The sequence below is a fragment of the Ranitomeya variabilis genome, chromosome 3, assembly GCF_051348905.1.
Source record: "Ranitomeya variabilis isolate aRanVar5 chromosome 3, aRanVar5.hap1, whole genome shotgun sequence".
Taxonomy (NCBI): Eukaryota; Metazoa; Chordata; class Amphibia; order Anura; family Dendrobatidae; genus Ranitomeya; species Ranitomeya variabilis.
In genome coordinates this window covers 450567167-450588957 of record NC_135234.1, presented here as the reverse complement: position 1 = coordinate 450588957, position 21791 = coordinate 450567167, and the positions used below count along the sequence as shown (strand labels likewise).

The 21791-nt window shown below is 41.2% G+C and overlaps 1 protein-coding gene across 1 annotated transcript in view; it reads left to right on the top strand.

The window, feature by feature from the left end:
• REV1 (REV1 DNA directed polymerase) overlaps window positions 1–21791 on the top strand; it is an 81806-nt gene that overhangs the window by 34226 nt on the left and 25789 nt on the right. Inside the window, exons 8-16 of the mRNA XM_077296543.1 lie at window positions 9851–9967; window positions 11327–11486; window positions 11625–11753; window positions 12062–12216; window positions 13359–13478; window positions 14911–15131; window positions 19001–19173; window positions 20293–20395; window positions 20565–20724. Coding sequence (XP_077152658.1) covers window positions 9851–9967; window positions 11327–11486; window positions 11625–11753; window positions 12062–12216; window positions 13359–13478; window positions 14911–15131; window positions 19001–19173; window positions 20293–20395; window positions 20565–20724 — 1338 coding nt within the window. The remainder of the gene's footprint in view (window positions 1–9850; window positions 9968–11326; window positions 11487–11624; window positions 11754–12061; window positions 12217–13358; window positions 13479–14910; window positions 15132–19000; window positions 19174–20292; window positions 20396–20564; window positions 20725–21791) is intronic.

The following is a 21791-nucleotide window of genomic DNA, read 5'->3' as shown; positions in this document are numbered from 1 at the left end:
CTATATTTAACATTGAAAACGCATGCGTTTTTTTGCACATGCGTTTGGTCGCGTTTTCAAACGCATGCGTTTTTTGTCTGCATGCGTTCATTTTCAAAAATGCTACCTGCAGTATTTTCTTGCGCGTTTTTTTGCCGCGAAAAAACGCATGCGTTTTTTCGCGGCAAAAAAAATGCATTGCTGTTTATGTAAACGCATGCGTTTTTAAGCACATGCGTTTGTTTGCGCTAAAAACGCATGCGTTTTTATAGAAAAAAACCAGAAAACACACTGAAAAGCCACCCACCACCATCAAGGTGATAAAGGGATCCAAACCCTAACCCTAACTCTACCCCTAACCTCACCCCTAACCGTTTAATGAACATTTTCTGACAGTCATATTGCCACGTATTTAAGTGCCACGTATCACGTATTTCAGTGCCACGTATGCCACGTGCCACGTATTTAAGTGCCACGTGCCACATATTTAAGTGCCACGTGCCACGTATTTAAGTGCCACGTGCCACGTATTTAAGTGCCACGTGCCACGTATTTAAGTACCACGTATTTCAGTTGCACGTATTTCAGTGCCACGTATTTCAGTCACGTTTAGGGTTAGGGGTAGGGTTAGGGTTTTCTTGTTTTTTCTTGTTTTCTTGTGTTTTCTTGTGTTTTTCTATAAAAACGCATGCGTCTAAAAAACGCATGCGTTTTACCGCGTTTACATGCGTTTTTCACACATGCGTTTTTTTAAAAAACGCATGCAGATAAAAACGCAAGTGTGAAACCAGCCTAACCCAGGTTTTCCTTCGTAGATTGAAGCCTGGTGGTGGATTTTGTAAGTGAGGAAACGTTTTAAGCTCACCATCTACTGCACTGACCCAAAGTTTTCGCAATTTCTCTTCTAAATTAAAATTAAAAGGTATAGTGTGAACGCAGGATTACCGGGGGGTTGTGGCAGAGGTGTGGCGATGCTGCGGCGGTGGGTGGAGGCCGCGCGTGCGCAGATTGAAATCTCGGCGGCACTCGGCTTCAGGAAAATGGCTGCCAAGATCTCAATCTGTGCAGACCCGGCCTCCGGCGGCCATTTTCCTGAAGCCTCCGGTCGCCCACGGCTGCAGGACGATGGCTGCAGGGAAACCGATGATGCGCTCGGCTCTGCTCACCGTGGACATCGGGTCACAGCGCCGGCATCCTGATGAAGGGACCCTGCTTCATGCTTTTCCTCACCGCCGACATCGGACCCACAGCATCTCGCCCTGGGACTGCAGCTTTACCACACTTCTGTCGCCGCCGGCTTCTTGAGGAAGGGACCAACCCTTCTGTGACCCTGCTGTACCACCACCAGCCCTCAGGTAAGATACCTTAAATTCGGACAATAAGACGGATCCCCATCTTCCCAAATTTATTTTTTTTTCTGCTATTTTCCACCCCAAAATTTGGGGTGCATCTTATGGTCTGGTGCGTCTTGTAGTCCGAAAAATACGGTACATCTAGATCTGCTGGTCAATATATTTTACATCATATTTGATTATGTAGGCATAAATTAAATTTATGGGAGCAAATGAGTATAAAAATTGGTATGTGATTATGTATTCACCACTTTTGCGACGAAGCCCCTAAAAATTTCTGGTGCAAGCAATTACCTTCATAACTTGAATGTTTAGTGAAAGGAAGTCCACCTGTGTGTAGTCTAAGTGTCACATGGTCAGGTTTGGGTTATATATATATATAAAAAAAAATCCCAATCTCTGATGGTCCCCCCGGAGCACCATCAAATCCATTATCAAATGAAAAAAAACATGCTTCCACAACAAATCTGCCAAGAGAAGGCCCGCCACCAAAACTCTCAGCCTGGGCAAGGAGGACATTATTGAGAGAGGCAGCACAGAGGCCAAAGGTAACCCTGAAGGAGCTGCAGAGTTCCCAAGCAGAGACTGGAGTATCTGTCTATACGACCACAATAAGCCTTACTCTCCATAGAGATGGCCTTTATGCAAGAGTGGGCAGAAAAAAAGCTTTTACACACACAAATTGTAAGGCTCGTTTTGAGTGTGCCCAAAGACATGTAGGAGACTCCCCATATGTATGGAGGACCAAAATTCAACTTTTTGGCCATCAAGTTAAATGATATGTCTGGCTCCAAAACAACACCGCTCATCACCACTAGAACACTATCCCCACAGTGAAGCATGGTGGTGGCAGCATTATGCTGTGGGGATGTATTTCTGCAGCAGACAGGGAAAATGGTCCGAGTAGACGGGAAAATGGGTGGTGCAGGGATATTCTTGAGCAAAACCTGTTTGTCCTTCAGTGATTTGAGACTGTGATGGAGGTTCACCTTCCAACTACAATGACCCAAAGCATACTGCTAAAGCATCACTTAAGTGGTTTAAGGGGAAACGTGTAAATGTTTTGGAGTGACCTAGTCAAAGCCCAGACCTTTAATACAATTGAAAATCTGTGGTTGTGGTCAGACTTGAAGATTGCTGTTCACCAGAAAAAAAAACATTTAACTTTAAGGAGCTGGAGCAATTTGGCCTTGAGGAATGGGAAAAAATCCCAGTGGCAAGTTGTGGAAAGCTCATAGAGACTTATCGAAAGCAACTAGCAGCTGTAATTGCCACAAAAGGAGGCTCTACAACGTACTGTAAAATAGAATGTCCGAATTGGATTTTTTTTTTCAATTCTACTTAATTTTTACAGATGGTGTTATGTTTGCATCAAGAATTTGTTGAAATTTTATTGAATCCGTTCTTCCCTCTGCCAGTGAAATGTTCCCCTTCCATTGGCTGCCACACAACCCCAAAGCATGGTTCATCCACCCCCATGCTTAATGGTTGGTGAGATGTTCTTTTCCTAAAATTCTGTGCCCTTTTTTTTCTCTATACACATACCTTTTGATCATTGTGGCCAAATAATTCTATTTTTACCTCGTCGGTCCACACCACTTGTTTCCAAAATGAATCAGGCTTGTTTAGATGTTCTTTTGTATACTTCTGATGCTGAATTTTATGGTGAGGACTCAGGAAAGCTTTTCTTCTGATGACTCTTCCATGAAGGCCATATTTGTTCAGGTGTCTCTGAACAGTAGAATAATATACCACAACCCCAGAGTCTGCTAAATCTTTCTGAATGTATTTTGCAGTCAAGCGGGGGTTCTGATTTGCCTCTCTAGCAATCCTACCAAACCACTTCTAACAGGTGGCGCTATAGAGTTCAAGTCCTCTTTTTCTCTGAAGAGGCAATTTGCATAGCAATCCTAGGAGCAGCTCTCACTGAAATTTTTCTTGGTCTTGCCGACCTTATCTTGACCTCCACTGTTCCTTTTAACTATCATTTCTTAATTACATTTTGAACTGAGGAAAAGGCAACTTGAAAACGCTTTGCTATCTTCTTATCACCTTCTCTTGCTTTGTGGACCTCCACCAGTTTCATTTTCAGGGTGCTAGGCAGCTGCTCAGAGGAACACAAGGCTGCTGATTTTGGCATAAGGTTAGACGAGGCTAGGTTTTTATAAAGCTGGGAAATTTGCATCACCTGACTTTTCCTAAATATGATGGTGAACAAGCCATAACCCTAACAGGCTAATTAAAGTCTGAAACCTTCCTCAAAATTAACTGAGCACACAAATCTCCAATGGTGCCAAAACTTTTGCTTCAGCCCACTTTCCTTTTTTTTGTAATTTTTAAAATGGAAAAAAATGACTTTTCTATATCATTTGCCTAAAATACAAATTAAATGTGTAATCTTTAACTTTAGCTTTTTCAGAAATAATTTCAGCTTGCTTAACTGTTCACAGGAACAGTAATTTTGACCAGGGGTGCCCAAACTTTTACATGCCACTGTATATAGGAGAAATTATTTACTTTGTCAGTGCAAGTCAGAGACATTTCTGACATAAGCCAAAAGGCTAACAAATAATGTGGTGTGACTGATAGAGGGATTATTTATGAAGCCATGTGATACAATTTTACTTTGATCTTCTTATGAAGGTCTGGGTACAAGGCTGAAAACGTTCAACTTTATTATAATTGCAACAATAAAAGAAACTCTATTTCACCGTTCATCAGTTTGAGTGCCAAGTCTTTGTCAGTGCAATTGTACTTAGTATTGCATGTTCGGGCCTGAGATGGCGGTTTCTTTTGGTCACTCTGAGATGATGCAATACTGATGGCTCAATAAACTACTAAAATAAAGTTAAGCATTATTTTCATTTCAGCACTCTAAAGTTAATTAAGTTTAACTGTTTCTAACTCTGAACCAATTTGGCTGTAGACCAGTGTAATGATTAATTTGGCGAAATTATTCTCGTACATTTTATGCATAGTAGTATACTGTCCAGTATGAGATAAGAGCCTGAGATCAATGTGTCAAATGTTCACAGAATTGCATCTTTTTATGTATGTTGGTTGGTGCACTTCCTAAAACTACTGAAGAGGAAGACCAATGTGTCAAATGTGGCACTTTAATGTAGAATTTGGCCCAAATTGTAACATATTATGCATGTTTATTTTTTTATTATTTTTTTTTTAAGACAGCCATGACTAGTCTAGAATATGCAATGTTTTTGTAAAGTTTCTGTAAAAATGCAATCCTAAATATAGCGTACTTCACCTCAAATGGTTATTCTCGCTTGTTGTCAAGTTTGGGCGTAACTACTAAACAATTGTCTAAAGAAATGGTATAAAACAATGATAAATTTGTAGTGCTGTGGAAAACAATTTGTAGGACCTTATTTCAGCTGCCACATTGGTGCTCCTTGGCAATGGGACCAGAGGACTCTGAACATCATGATGCCGGGGCAGAGATGCCGACAGGCTGTAGGAAGTTCACAGTATTCTGGTCTGGCTGCTATGGAGCACAATATTTGCTGCTGGACCAGGATCCTGCAAATTGTTTTGCTCGACTCTACAAAGATGGCTTAGGCATTTACAACAATGAAATATTGCTAGTTGAGCATAACATTTTAGTACAAGCGAGATGATAAATGTTCCCCTGTGTAACATTGTGGCAGAGAACCATGTAAGTGTTTCGTGTTGGTCCGCCATTATGGCTTTTACCCCCTTAACTGCCGATACGCATTAAAACCGCCGCTGCTGAGGGGACTCACAGTGATCAAAATCTTAATAATTTCTAAATCATTGCTGTGTCATCCCCTTAGATTAATTTTTTTAATTTGTTATAACTTTTATTTATTTCAATATTTGCCATTAGGGTTGGGCTTATGGTTTTTCAAAAGTAAAAAGAAAAATTATGATATGACAACTAGTGTTGAGTGCAAGTGCTCCTCAGGTACGCATCAAGTATCGCGAGTGCTCAGGTGACACCCTCAAATCCCCCACCCTGTATGTTTAGTTGTTAGACACCCAGAAAACATGCAGGGATTGTCTGCCATACACAGGTAATTCCTGCATGTTTTTTTGGGTGTCGAACAGCTTGCGGGGCAGGGACTTGATCGAGCATGTCATTCAAGCACCCACTATACTCTATTCATACCCGAGCACCCTAGGGACACCCAAGTAGCGAGCGCTTGCACTCAACACTAATGACGACATATTCAATATGATTACCTAGTGTTCTCAATTTCTGTGTAGTACTTTTGTGTTCAAAATCCTCACTTTACCCTAGATAAAATCCTTGATGGGTGTAGTTTCCCAAATGCGGTCATTTGTGGGGGGTTTCTGCTGTTTAGGCGCCTTAGGGGCCCTGCAAATGTGACATATCGCCCGCAATCTAGTTCAGCCAATTTGTGTTCCAAAATTCAAATGGTGATCTTTCCTTTCCAAGCCCTGACATTTGTCCAAACAGAACTTTTTGACTACATGTGGCTTATCGCTGCACTTGTAAGAAAGTGGGTAACAAACTGCGGGGTCCACTTTTTAGTGTTACTTCTATGAGAAATTGCTGCTAAATGTTTAATCCCTCTAACATCCCAACAAAATAAAATAAAGTATGAAACTTGATGCAGATGGAAAGGAGACATACGGGAGATGTTTTTAAATTATTTTTTATAACTGGTTTAAGGATATAAAGATTGAAAGTTTGAAAATTGCAATTTATTTTTTTTTCTACATTTTCCCCCATATTGTGATATTTTCACAAATAAACGCAAGTCATATCGAACAAATGTTATCACTATCATGAAGTACAATACGTTATGAAAAGGCAACCACAAAATCATTATGATACGTTGAAGCGTTCCATAGTTGTTGCCTGACAAAATGACACTGGTAAGATTTCAAAAATTTTGCCTGGTCATTAAGATCAAAATTAGTTTGATCACCAGGGCCGGACTGGCCATCTGGCAATTCTGGCAAATGCCAGAAGGGCCTGTCTGGTCATGGGCTACCTTGTCTGCTACATTGTTAGCAGAATCGGTGTTCTCAAGATACCCATACTGTTAAGAGTTATGACGGAGCACAAAGTTGCTGACTCCGTCACTTATTCCAGCAGGCCACAGGTATCAATAGAAATATTGGTCTTGTAGTAAATCTTCCTTTCCTCCATCCAGGGTAATATTAGTGATATATCTCATCTGGTTCATGGGGACGGGGACAGCATTGGCCTGTGTGATTTCAAATGCCAGGACTGAATTTCAGCCCCAGTCCGTACCTGTTGATCACTAAGGGGTTACTATCGGCAGGGCTCTGGAGTTGGAGTCATGGAATCAGTATAACATAAACTGACTTCAACTCCTAAAAAAAATACTGGATTGTACTACTGTACCCAATTTATTATGTGCTGTAAAAGTTTTTATAAGATTTGGGAAAGTTATGAAATGTCCTATAAATGTCTGTTCTGTTCCTGATCTAAGGGTCTTCACTTTTAGTGGAGATGAATCTGTGCTGCACTTTATGTACATGCTCAGTATTGAGGCAGTGCTGGGGAGTCGGGAGTCAGGGACATTGAGGAGTCAGATGTTTGGCTAACCGACTACGCAGGGTTATATTTTTGGTCCCGAATGTTTGTTGTAGATAATAGGGGTTTGCAGTTGGATTAATCTGTTCTGCAGTAGATGATGCCTGCTGATAGGAGGCTCAGATCGAATGCTTGATGTGTCTATGAGCAGAATACTAATGGGAAAAAGCCATCAATAACCTTGATCTTGCCATTCTGAGCGTGGGTAAATACCTTTTATATTTTCCCTTGTTCTGATCTAAACATGAATGGCAAGTGCATAAAATAAGAAGGTTTGCTTATAGGGGTTGTCCAGTCCAAAACAATAAGTCTGCTGTCACTCTGTGTGACTTCAGATTTATGATTCTCCCCCAGCGCATGCACTGTGTGTTGCGGGATTCACCGGTTCTGAGTCGCGACCTGAGCGTATGTAGTGAGTTATACATACTTCAGCCAGTGGCCACGGCCTTGCTTCAATACACTTTTATAGATCAAGGCCACGCCCACTTGACAGCCGTGTCACTAGATGGGGTGAGGTCCAACTCAATACAAGCATTGAGGCCAATACCACTAGGTGGCTTCTGCCTGGGAGTATGTTTAAGGCATACATAGTAACTTACCTTCTGGGCCCCACTCAGAAACCGACGAGTCCCTCAGTGCGCAGTGTGTGTGCTGGGGGGATTCATAAGTCTGCTTTCACACATAGTGACTGCAGACTTATCGATTTGGACTGGGCAACCCCTGAATTACACGAACAGCAATTAATTCATATGAATTAAAATGCTAATTACCGTACTTGAGAATGCAGTTACAGAGGGAAAATTTCAAAGTGTCATTGGAGTTTGCTTTTAAAGACTTGAATGCCCAAATGTGCGGTTCAGGGGTTGATCTTACTGACAAGATTTCTTTTAAAGAAGCACTCCCATGAAGGTTTTTTTTTTCACTAGACATGTGTATGTGCATGTGGTGTGTTACTATACTCCCCTCCTGCCATCTTCTCTGGGATCCAGCGCCGTTCTGCTCCTCTATCCAATGTAAGTCTACGGAGCTTCGTTGTGAGCGCACTGTGACCCGGAGCGTCTGTAAAGCGGTGAGGTCACTCAGAAGAGGAGAGATTGGCACTGGATCCTGGAGAAAGTGGCTGTAGGTACGTTTATTAATATACACTACATTATATGCACATAAACACAGATTTATTAAAAAAAATGTTCGTGGGAGGGCCTCTTTAAATTCTATGTCAGTAGGTTTTTTCCCCCCTCCCAGTCATGTACTATTCAATACCATCTCTGGCAGATGACTTTTAAAGGATTTTTCTTTTTTTGCTATAGACAAACCTTCATATATGGCTAACTTAGATTGCGTGACTATACTAGAGGGGAATCCTCTGCTCAGCCCCCTTTCTGACACGGACAATAAATGCAGCACTCCCCTGGAGGAGCTTGGTTCTCTGTTTGATTTTAATGGTGGTAATGCTTCATTGTCCCTGCACTGTCACTGCAGTGGAAAGGAAACCTGACTAGCCACTTTCCCTGCAGCCTAACAGCTAGCTATTGGGGAATCTGGGCAGTGAAGCCACAGAGATCATTTTTAGGCCTTTTCATATGGGCAGATAATCATCTGAATGCTCATTCCCCGTCATTGGCCGGTGTACACAAGCTGACAAACCCGCAAAATGCATATTTGTGGTTTACTGGATTGTTTGTGGGCCAACATATCATGGCTTTTGCCAGGATATTTCTGTATGTAAACTTAGGATGTGCTGCTGGCAATATGCATACTGTATGGAGACAGATCATTATTGTTCTGTCCCCATGCAGTTTATATGCCTTTAAAGGGATTGTCCACTACTTGGACAGTCCCTTCTTGATCTAAATGTTTGGCTCTGATAAAATAAAAAAACCTATATATTGACCTCCCATGCTATTGCCCGTTCCATCATTGTCAGCACTCGTGGCTTGAGTGGTTGTTGTGACCTGTGACCCCAGCGCCCAATCAGCACCTGGCGTCAGTGTCCCCGCCTTTGGACAAATCGAACATGATGAGGAAATCCCGGCTGCAGCTGCTCTCTCACTTCTTCTTCATGTTCAATTCGACAGGCGACGGGGACAGTGACGCCAGCTCTGATTGGGGGCATGGTCACGTGTCACAAGGAGTCCCTGGGGAGAATGAGTGCCGACATCATGGGAACGACGCCAGCACAGGAGGTGAGTATAGGCTTTTTTATTTTATCAGGGCCAAGCGAAGGGGTATGAGAAGAAGTTGTCTAAGTAGTGGACAACTTCTTTTAAGACCTTCAGTCGACTGGTTACACTGTATTTTCAGTCATTGCATGTGGGTCAACAATTTGTCTGTGTAAATGTATCTTCTATAATTGGTGGCTCTTCATTCGAATAAAGGCTGACCAGAATGGACAAAAGCAGCATAAAAGTGTACGAGCTATGGATTTTTGGCAGCTAACTGCCTTTCAGGGGCTACAGTAAGGACTCGCTGCTGTTCAGGAGCCTCAAAGTACGTGGCACAGCTTATTTTTAATATGTAATTGTAGTGCTCAAAACTGACTGAAACTAAATTAGGGGCAGATGATACCTGCACAGCGGTGCCATCCTGCAGGCTGCAATGTCTACTACGTGTTAGATAAGCACACCAACTTAATCGTGTGGCTCCAGTCTGGCACCCGAGTGTGTCACTGAATTCTAGAGACTCGTTTAGTAAGGAATTGGAGATCTTCAGCCACAGGTATGAGGCCCATGAGCCATGTGTGGCTCCACTATGGTTAAATATGTAGTGTGAGTCAATGACCGAAATTTACCCTGTGCCAAGCCTTTAGAAGATCCCAATTGCCAGGGTTGCTAGAAAGTGGCCCGACAACACAGAATTAACCCCATAAGAATGAGAATAAGCTGTAAAATTCTAAAACTATCCCATTTTTTTCACATGCTGTTACTTCTTTTGATCTTTTGGGTTTCTGTAGGTAAACCAGTGGCTGTTACAAGCAATAGAGGTAGTGGTAAAACCTCTTCCCGGGAAGGAGCCAACCCTCAATTAGAGTTCCAGTACTATCAGAAAAAGTTCATGAGAGACAAAACGGGTAAAGCACCGGTTATTTTCCACTTATAGTGATGCATAAAATAGATGAAGGAAATCTAAATATTATACTTTTAACAGTGTGCAGCAAAAAATGTCGCTGTTATTTTGTTACAATGCACTTACCTTGTGTTCGCTTTTCCTGCCTCTTTTAATGCAAATAAGGTTCATTTGGGTCAAAATAAGAACTTTAATGTGAACATGTCAGGTCGGATAGTGCTATTAACCTGCAGATATAGGGTTCATCTGTAAGTTAACAGGGTTTGGAAGGTGCTCATCCGCTGTACTGAAAGTGCGACACCCGGGAGAAAATGAACTTTATTTCTCCCTGGGAGCCGCCAGCTATCAGTCATGCAGGTGAGGTCAGTCACGCAGGTGAGGTCAGTCACGCAGGTGAGGTCAGTCACGCAGGTGAGGTCAGTCACGCAGGTGAGGTCAGTCACGCAGGTGAGGTCAGTCACGCAAGGGAGCCCAGAACAATTAGTCACCGCTCACAGCACTGAGAGCAGTGAATGTAAGCACGCCACGTCACGGACTGACAGCCGGCTCTGCAGTGCATTGGTGCTTTGCCTGACTGTCAAAGTATTTGGGAATACTTACAGCTGCTGCTCTCAGTGCTGTGAGCCGTGACTGTAATTACTCTGGCATGACTGAAAACTGTCAGCTCCTGGGAAGAATAAAGCTAATTTTCTCCTGGGTGCCTCACCTTCAGTATGGCGGCTGGGGACCTTCCTAATACTATTTACCTGCAGATTAACACTATATCTGCAGGTAATAGTCTTATCCAACCTGACATGTTTCTTTGTAGATACTTCTCCACCTCCAAACCATTTATATGTCTGTGTAGCTTTTTAAAAGATAAGCAAGTTGATCTTTTTATGACTCCAAAGCAATGCAGTGCTAAAGGTTGATTAACAGGTCCTTGGCTCCTCTACATGGCAGGGAATACAGCGTGAGACTGAAGAGCTCTAAGTGCATCGTCACACCCAATGCACTTCCGGACATATTTATTCAGAACTTCAGAATGTGATTTCTTTCTTCTAGAGCTGTGCTTTGGGATCATAAAGAGATCAGCTTTCTTATCCTTTCAATTGCTACACTGTCATATAAATGTTGATATAATGGAATATAAATGTTTTGAGCATTTTTTTACATTTAGAAATAAGTATTTGTTTTTATGTCTGTATGTGCATTATCAGACCTATATCAGATGGTTTTAGAAAAGAATAAAACATTACTAAGTCTTCTTTTTCTGGTCTTGTGAAATTCCATGTTACATTGTGCTTTGGAAGTGTGGGATTTTCAGTCTGCATATAAATATATCAGTATAAGCTATTTTTCCCTCTTTCTATTCCATGTTTAGATGAAACTTCACTGGACAATCCAAATTCTGCACAAGAAAATGGACACAATGTGGATTTCTCTTTATGGGATCATCCAGATCTTGCAAAGAAAAATGGCCTGGATATAGATATCTCACAGCTGTCATTAGCTGAAATTGCATCATGTAGTTATGAGGCGAGGTAGGAAACCACAAGATATCATTTTTTTGCATAGAGACTTCAATAATATCCATCTGTTCATCTCTATACCTATCTATCTAATCATGCATATTTCTTACCCGCTAGACTTTTCATGCATTTCTCCTCATTATCCTCCAGGCAGGCTGGTGTGAAGAATGGAATGATGTTTGGTAAAGCAAAGCAATTGTGCCCTGACCTTCAAGTTGTTACTTATGATTTTGAGGCGTATAAGGAAGTTGCCATGACTTTGTATAAAACACTGGCAAGGCAAGTTGTTTTTTTTTTTTTATTGTTTTGCAAAGTATAAATGCATGCGATAGACCAGAGCTAATTTGGTTGCTACTCAACTCGCACTCCTCCGTACTGCAGATGTGCAGTGAAGGGAATGAAGGGGCTTCGGGACCACCATCTGGGGGTTAATAAGGTCCCAGCCTTTGGGCCATCGTGAGCAGTTTTCTATCAGTTGTCACGTGAATAGCTAGTAAATGTCCATTGAACCTATCAATATGCTGCTTATTCTTTGGGTTTCCCATCATTTATGATAATGTTTGTCCTTCTTTGTGCCTTTCCTCCAGCTATACCCATGACATTGAAGCTGTAAGCTGTGACGAAGCCTTGGTGGATATTACAGAAGTCCTTATCGAGACCAAGCTCAATCCAGATGAAGTTGCTAGTGCGATTCGAGCTGAAATTAAAGAGAAGACGTTGTGTGCTGCGTCGGTTGGAATGAGTTAGTATTCACTTTCTTTTGTATCTGTTCATGACATGACCTGTTCTTTGCCCAAGTCTAATAAACCTACACTAAACTGCATCATCCTATTAGCTTCAGCATTGCGCTCAGTCCCTTTTATTTTTGTTTTATAGCCCTTTCTCTAAAATCTTCAAGGTGTACGTATCATTCCAGGTCCTTTTTCAAAACGTCTTTTGTGGTGTTAAATAATCATGGTATTCTAATAAAGAAAGTAGCGCAGATCTACAATAAAAAGTAATTTTGGTAAGTGGCATAAATACATCTTAAAAACAGTGCTCTAAAGCGGCCAATTTAAAGGGGGTCTGTCAGCACCAAAATCTAGAAGTCAACACAGGTCCTTCTAGGAGACCAAGCACTAATAGGAGCCATACCTTTAGTTTAAGAATTGTTTCGGAGAAAATATTCTTTCGGTTCATATGCAAACGAGGTGCTCAAATCATTGTGGGTGGGACCACAGACTCCAGAGAACCCTTCCAACAACAGTTTTGCTGGCTATCCCTACTGCAGCTTCATTGATTGACAGCTAATCTATGAGAGGAAGGATGCTTAGGACCTCACAGTCCCATCCATGGTACTATCAGCCCTTTATTTGCATTGAGTATAAGAATGTTTTATCCAAAACTATCCAGTGGATTTTTAACCAAAGGATATGGCTCCTATTAGGACCTGTGCTTGCTTACATATGAATTCTGAAGCTGACAAAGATAGTAAGTAATCCCCTTATCACAGGACGCGAGCATTACTGATCACTGCGACCCTCAATGATCCTGACAATGAGGCTCTGAAACTTGGGAAGCAATCTCTGCAGAGCCCCATGTTGATTGGACTGGGGGTGCACATGCTTAATCTCCATTCCATTCATAGTCTACGGGAGTGCAAGAGAAAGCACTCCCCTAATTCTGGCAATCCTAGATGGTGCCACAATGGAGTTGCAGATTTTTCAACATTTTCATGATTGTATCGCTGTACCTGATGTTCTCATGTCTTTTGCCTTCACTTTGTATTATTGTGCTGTAAATAGTATGACTTTTCACAATTCTGTTAAATATTTGTGTATGTTGTTCTGTAATGTCTTTGGAATATAAATCTTAATAATGTTATTTTTTTTCTTCCATTTTTAGGCTCCAATATCCTTTTGGCTAGAATGGCAACCAGGAAAGCGAAACCAGACGGACAATATCATTTAAAACCCGAGGATGTTGATGATTTTATTAGAGGCCAACTAGTTAGTACATTACCAGGTATTTCTGTCTTACAAAATTACAAGTCAGTACCTACTGCCCTGTGTTGAATATTTATTTTAAAATGACTATTTATTAACTAGATGGTGGCCCGATGCAAATGCATCGGGTATTGTAGAGTATGCATGTCCACGTAGTATATTGCCCATTTACGTAGTATATTGCCCATTTACGTAGTATATTGCCCATTTACATAGTATATTGCCCATTTACGTAGTATATTGCCCATTTACGTAGTATATTGCCCATTTACGTAGTATATTGCCCTGCCGCGTAGTATATTGCCCTGCCGCGTAGTGTATTGCCCTGCCACGTAGTGTATTGCCCAGCTACATAGTATACAGCACAGCGACGTAGTATATTGCACAGAGCCACATAGTATATTGCACAGCTTTGTAGTATATTGTCCAGCCACGTAGTATATTGCCCAGCCTTGTAGTATACAGCAGAGGCACGTAGGATATTGCCCAGTGACGTAGTATATTACCGAGGCACGTATGTCACAGGTCCAAAAAATAAAAAATAAACATACTCACCTAACGATCCGAGGGCCCCTTGTAGTGTATCATACTCACCATTCTTGTCGCTGCTCCTCTGCGTCCCGCCTCTCCTCTTCCTGGGATCCTGTGCAGATGGTAGTGCTCGGCTTCAGGAAAATGGCCGCGGGATGCCGCGCGTGCGCAGATCGAGATCGCGGCGGCCATTTTCCTGAAGCCGAGTTCCATTGCAAGTGCCAGGGCTGGTGGGAGCAGGACCTATGAAGACGTTGCGGTCACATGACCGTGACGTCACGGCAGGTCCTTGCCGCACACCAGCCCTGGGACGGGACCTCACCGCAAGCTGACTCTTGTAATGGAGCGGTCCGGGGAGCGTGGCGAGGAGCGAGAAAGGCGGCGGAGGGTAAGTATAGCAGGTTTTTTTTTTTTTTATTATCATTTTTAATATGCATATTTTTACTATTGATGCTGCATAGGCAGCATCAATAGTAAATAGTTGGGGGACACACAGGGTTAATAGCAGCGGTAACGGAGCCCGTTACACCGCGGGCCGTTACCGCTGCCATTAACCCTGTGTGAGGGAGATTACGGAGCGGGCGCCGGGCAGTGAGTGCAGGGAAGTAGGGGAGGGACTAATCGGACTGTGGCCGTCGCTGATTGGTTGCGGCAGCCATGACAGGCAGCTGCCGAGACCAATCAGCGAACGAATAACGGTGACAGAAGGACAGAAAGAAGGAAGTACCCCTTAGACAATTATATATATAGATATGTATTTTAAGAGACGATAGTGCAAACCAGAAAACTCATACACTCATTTACTCAGAATAAATGAGATTCGCAATATTTTATGAAACTATGTGAAAATGTCATTGTTATGTGAGAAACTGGTTTTATTATAGATCTAAAACTATATTTTCATTGTCTATATTTTCTAGGAGTTGGTAGATCCATGGAATATAAATTGTCATCTTTATATGTAAAAACCTGTGGCGATCTACAAAATCTTTCAATGTCAAAACTCCAGAAAGAGTTTGGGCCAAAAACAGGCCAGATGTTGTACAGATTCTGCCGAGGGTTAGATGATCGGCCGATTATAAAAGAGAAAGAGAGAAAATCTGTATCAGCTGAAATCAACTATGGTATCCGGTTTACAAAGGTATTGTCTTATGTTAACATCCTTGGATGTTGTTCTTGAGGGTATGAGTCTTAAAAGGGTGCTCCATTTTGACCATTAATGGTATATCGACCATAGGTGCTACAACTATCCTGAAATGGGGCCGTATTGCTTTTATTCAAGAATGAAGTAGTGGGGGGGCTTTGCTATGGCGGCATGAGGCAGCTTGGCTAAGGAGCTCCGTTGTCCCTTCTACCTTTTTGCTGTTTTCCATGCCTAATCATCTACAGTGATATCTGGGAAAAGAAAAGTCGCAAGCTTTGATCATTCACTTCCGAGTCTACGCTTTGGTGAGTCATCATGCAACAAAGAAAGATACATTTCTTCCTCGGTGTCTGACCTACTTTGATCATCCAGTAATGGCACCACTGGTTCCTTACTTAGCCCACGCAAGTGTGCATCCTCAAAGAGGTTGAACACCACTGATCACAGATGAGTGTTGCAACAAGTTGCCCATCTACTTCTGTCTCACCGGCCTTCTGTATTCGACTCCAATCATTTGTGGATTATAGCACACTCTGCAGTATGTTGTTCTATCACATCAATATAGTGGCATAGGGTCCACACAGGCCATCGCCTATTATCCATCCTGAACTACAGCTTCTACGAGACCTAATTTATATGCTTTCAGCCAGACAGGATTCCTAGATGGCAATCCTCTCATTGGCAGGCCCTGGACTCGTTCAGGAAGGAGAATAATGTTCTTTCCTCCAAAACATCTGCTATGGAGGCCACTTCAAGCTCTCTTTTATAAATTGTGTGCTGTGCTCTTTGGAGAATGAAGCAGAACAGTATAGACTTGCTTATAGACGATCAAGAAAACAAGGGGCATAGAAATAAAATCTGTACAAAAAAGGTATACTTGAACAATAAGACCTGACACATATAGTTATCATTATCTTTAGAAGAAGCGCCCATTGGAGGTTTCCTATATTATTGACAGGGTGGATCCTTTTAACCCAGAGATGTCTTGTGTATGCTCCATTACTATATCTGACGCTGTATTGGAGAGGTCTTGGACTGCGGGATCCCTTGTCCCTGAAGGTGTAGAGATAAAAGTGTTCCCTGATGGCTGCAGTCGTACCCTCTCTTTACTAAGATTTGCAAATGTGCTTCTTCCTATAGTGAGGACATGCCTTTCACTTTATTGTCCATAAAGATGGCTCGTCCTTTCTTATGAAAAATCATGCAGATCTGGCTGAACAACTCTGGCTGAATAATTGTTCGTTAATTGTCCAGTGCTGCTACTGCAGAAAGTTAAAAGTCGAAACTGGAATCCTGAGGAGCATACAGTACAAAGTTCAAGTACAATCAATCTACATCGCTCTTACAGTCTGTTCCAGATTTTCCTTCTCCATTTGATCCTTCTCAAAAGATCCCATCAGAACCTTAAATGACTGTCATATGAGTTCTTTCAGTCTGAGTCTAGTAGTGTGTTTCCATTTGGCATCATGACCAAAGACGTTATTTGGGGTTTTTACACTTATACATTATCGTTCTGGGTGGGCATTTAGTGATGCTATATTTCCTGTCAAATTGGCCCTATTCACATGAGAAGACTTAGGAAATAACCAAATTGCTGAAGATAATTGGAGACTTGGAGAGGTTGCATAAACGTACAACAGCTGACGACCTTAAACTTTAACACAAAAAAAGAGATGCTCTAATTTACTCAGTTAAGCAAAAGTTACTCTTTCTAAATATTAAGAAAAAACACAAAAATTGAGCTTGGTTTAAGTTAGTATACATATCTTCCCGGTCAGGGTCACCTTGTCGACAGTGGGATGGCTTTTATTCTATTTTTGATCAAGAACATTATTACTAAGAACCTTGTGTTCTTTAAATGCACTTTTGCTTTTTACTTATCTAGTTACAGCAGGGTCTATGTTTATTCTGCTTCTTGTAGGTTTTGGATCTTTGCAAATATACTGGTCATTATTATGAAAACAGTAATAAAAGTGGTGGCTCCCTGGCTAAAGCACTTGGTGTCCAGTGAGCTCAGCCGTATGTCCACCTCTAGATTTGGTCAATCTCAAATGCACAAATTTCTTCTGCCAGATATAGCTGAGACTTTTAAAACCTTTCTCCTCACTATATTGGACAGATTCTTCTAATCCCACAACCCAGTGAGCAGATTTCCGTTTACTTATACAAAAAATATTTTTTATTAAGGCCTATCGGACTTTACTGATGTGATCTTCTGAGGCTCTCTGGTCTCCAATTTCGGAGATAGTGCTTTGTGCTGCTATCTAAAACACCAAGTCAAAGAAGGCCCCTGGGCCAAATGGTCTTTTGCTGCCTTACTACAAATGTTTGCTGACTTATCCAACACCTTCTTTCTAGTTTAATACCCTCTTAAACATTCCATATTCCCTATAGATTTTTATGGGCTTATATTTCGGTCATTTATAATGATGGGAAGGATCCAACTCAGTGTGCCAGTTACATGCCAATATTTCTCCTCAACATGCATGTGAAATTATTTGCTAAGATAATTGCAACCAGAATATCTCCTCTTCTATCGGGTATTGTTCACCTGGATCAGGAAGGCTTCATGGTTAATAGGGAGGCCAAAGATAATACTATGAAAGCCATTTCCCTTATTTACAGAGTCTGAGTCCAAACAACAACCACTGATGATTCTTTCCACCAATGCCGAAACAGCGGTCAGTGAATTGGGTTTTCTTAGCTGAAACTCTGTTAAGAAGGACTGAGACCTAATATGTTGAAGAGGGATCTTGCTTAGTATAGACTATCAGCTTGTGTCCGGTGAATGGTGTTCTACTGGAGGAGTTTGAGATACATAATGGAAACAGTCAGAGTTGTTCCCACTCTTCACTAATTTATATTCTCACTTTGGAGCCATTCCTGAGAGCTTTAGAGCTTTTCAATTTGCACATTTTTACAGTCATTGCCCATTAGATCTAACTATAATAATAACCTGTTGAAATTACATGTACTTGAAATTGAATTTTACGGCACACTTTAACCCCCAATTCTTTAGTGTTTATGCCAGAAATCTGGAGTAAAACAACTTGTAAAGTTACAAAACAACATATTTGCAACTTTTCTCTTTTTGGTCGCCAGTGTCAGCCAGCTCCGCCAAAATGGAGGGGCTGAAAGGGGGCATTGTGATGTACCTTACATCACAAGTCTTACTTTAGTCTCCACTTTTAACAAATCTTGTGCTTTTGATTCCAATATGCCCCCTCATCTAGAATAGCGACTGGTTTTGAAGAATGTCTCTCCTATTTACCTCTAAATGGCTCTAATCTGCAGCTCCCTTATTTTCTTACGAAATGGAAAACTGATTTGGGACTTTTGCTAACCAATGAGCATATTTGCTGGTGGAAAAACCCTGCTTAGTACAGTATGAAGAAAGTGGATGAGATTTTAGGAAATTGCACTTCAGGTTTGAAATCTACAGCATGTTAATTTATGCTGTGGATTTCACAGTTTGCATGATTGCGGTGGAAAGTCTTAAGTGGATTGGCTTTAGTTTTGTGTAAAATAATGTTGTTCTGTCTGATGAAGCTGGCTTACATCTATCAGAATCTATAGTTTTTGTGCCATAAATAAACCCAATTCATTAGAAGGATAATCCTCGGTTGTTGCCAACTTTGGATGGTACCTCTTTTCCTAGGAGATGCATTTATACTTATTGAGCAGTGCTCAGTACTTCTAATTTAGTTACCTACATGTCAGATGTCAAATGTCAGTGGTGGTTTGGATTTGCTTTTTTGACCAGTTTTGGTCTAGTTTTTTCAGACCCAGGTGACATTACATTGGGACATTATTGTGTTTCCTCACAGTGATTGAATATTTCCAACTAATAAAGTGTTCATTCTTAGACCAGAGAAGCAGAAGCCTTTTTGATGAACCTATCAGAAGAAATCCAGCGAAGGCTAGAATCTGTTAAAATGAAGGGCAAGAAACTTACTCTGAAGATTATGGTGCGAAAAGCCGGGGCACCCATTGAACCTGCAAAATTTGGTGGTCATGGAATATGTGATAACATTGCAAGGTGAATGTCCTAATTGTATTAAACTTGCATCTTTATTGTGATGTTCTATTCTATATCAATAGCTGCTGGCTATTTGCCATTAAAGTATCGTAATAATGGCCATTCAGGAGACTGGAATATAGAATCCGAGAGGGCTCAAATCTTATAATGCAAATACCTCCCCTGAATTGCTTCAACTGGTCGTACTGGCAGAGATAAGTGAATTTATTTGAGTGGAAGTGAATTCTCAAATATTATGAAAAATCGTATTCTACTAAATGCAATTCTTTCTGTACAAATTCAACAATATGGCTTCCACCTGCTGAAGCGTATAGGGCCAGCAACAGGCTTGCCTCACTGCTCCTCTGTGCTGCCGCTCCTGTAGCCTGTCGTCCGGTCATATGGGATTTTTCTTTTTGCCTTCCCCAGTCTTCTATGACTTTCTTGACTCTTGGCCGGGACTTTTGCTTCAACAGTGCCTCCGACATCTCTGCATGTTGTGTCGTTGCAGCAGCACACAGAGGCACTGACTAGGCCTCAGATGATACACATTGCGTTGTGTGCTTTGATCGCAAGCGTGCAGTAAAATCAGAGGCATGGTCGAGCCGCAAGTACTGGCCCAGACTTAAGATGATCTAAGAAGTTGTGGCAGGACAGGTAAACTGTGAGATGAACAGAATAAGGAAAGACATTCAATTTGCAACTATTAACTTTGATGCAAATAAAATTTCCCTGTAAAATCCACATGATTTGCCATCACTCCTAGCAAAAAGCAGTTTCTACACTAGGGCCTTATAGCTTGCTGATACTCCACACAGAAGTAATTATACAAACGGGCACCAGCTATTTAGCATTCATTATATAGCAGTGCCCAGAGAGTACCGGTAGTTACTTCTTCAGGTTTTGTTTTGGTACACCGCTCAGGGTGGTTCTCTTACTTCCGGTTAGTGGCAAGTTGTCTCTGACGGCTTGTCCCTATATAGGCCACAAGGGGCTTCCCTTGATTTTTAAGTTTGTATGTGTTTCTTATAAGGTTTAGGTAGATTTTAATGCCATAGTGAATGAAAATGATCTTATATGCATTTTAACTTCCTTTTCAAGTATTTGCTTCTGCTGACGTTTTGTCTTTTGGTTACTCAGGTCAGTGACTCTGGACCAAGCCACAGATAATGCCTCAGTGATTGGCAAAGAAACGTTGAAGATGTTTCAGTCAATGAAACTGAATGTTGCAGATATGAGAGGGGTAGGTCAATTACACCATAGCACCATATCCCTCCATAGCATATATTGTGTGTATGTGATTACTAACATACTAATAATTATATTTATCTGGCAACACGTATTGTGTCATATCTAGTTTAGGCTTCAATTTCCAAGACGATTTATAAATTAGAACTTCTTGTCTTTATAAGGTTGGACTTCAGATGCACCAGTTGGTTCACACACATGTATCGAATGGTAGTTCCTTGTTATCAAGATCCAGACTGTTACCGGGAGGGTCACGTTCACTAATTGATATGTTTCAAGAAAAAAGGAAAAATAAGCCAGCCCTGGAAGAAGATGGCAAGAGAGGTAAACACTTTCTGACAGTCATCCGGTCAAAATATAATGGGTAATAGCTGCACAAAGCAAGATCTTTCTACGACAGAAGGTATTTTCATCCTAAGGACATCCTCAAGGGCAATGGTTGGAGACATTCAAAGTGTTGCTTAACCTCTTCTTGACCGGAGGCATTTTCGTTTTTGCATTTTCATTTCTTAATCCCCTTCTTCCCAGAGCCATAACTTTTTTATTTTACCGTCAATATGGCCATGCGATTGCTTGTTTTTTTACGGGCTGATTTGTACTTTTGAACGACACCATTGGTTTTAACATATCATGTACTGGAAAACGGGGAAAAAAATCCAATTGCGGTGAAATCACAAAAAAAGTGCAATCCCGCAGTTGTTTTTGTTTTGCTTTTTTACTATGTTCGCTAAATGCTAAAACTGACCTTCCATTATGATTCTCCTAGTCATTACGAGTTCATAGACACCAAACATGGCTAGGTTCTTTTTTTTATCTAAGTGGTGAAAAAAAAATTCCAAACTTTGTTTAAAAAAAGAAAAAAATTGCACCATTTTCCGATACCTGTCTCCATTTTTCATGATCACGAGTTGGGTGAGGGCTTATTTTTTGCGCGCCGAGCTGACGTTTTAATTAATTACCATTACCATTCTGGCTCAGATACGATCTTTTAATCGCCCGTTATTGCATTTTAATGCAATGTCATGGCGACCAAAAAAATGTAATTCTGTCGTTTTGACTTTTTTTTCCTTGCTACGCCGTTTAGCGATCATGTTAATCCTATTTTTATTGATCAGGCGATTCTGAACACGGTGATACCAAATATGTGTATGTTTGATTTTTTTTTTTTATTGTTTTATTTTGAATGGGGAGGGGCGAAAGTGGGGTGATTTAAACTTTTTATTTTTTTCATATACTGTATATATATTTTTTTTTTACTTTTTTTTTTTTTTTTACTTTTGGCATGCTTCAATAGTCTCCATGGGAGACTAGAAGCTGCCATAACCCGATCAGCTCTGCTACATATAGACGATGATCAGATCGCCTGTATGTAGCTGAATTACTCACTTGCT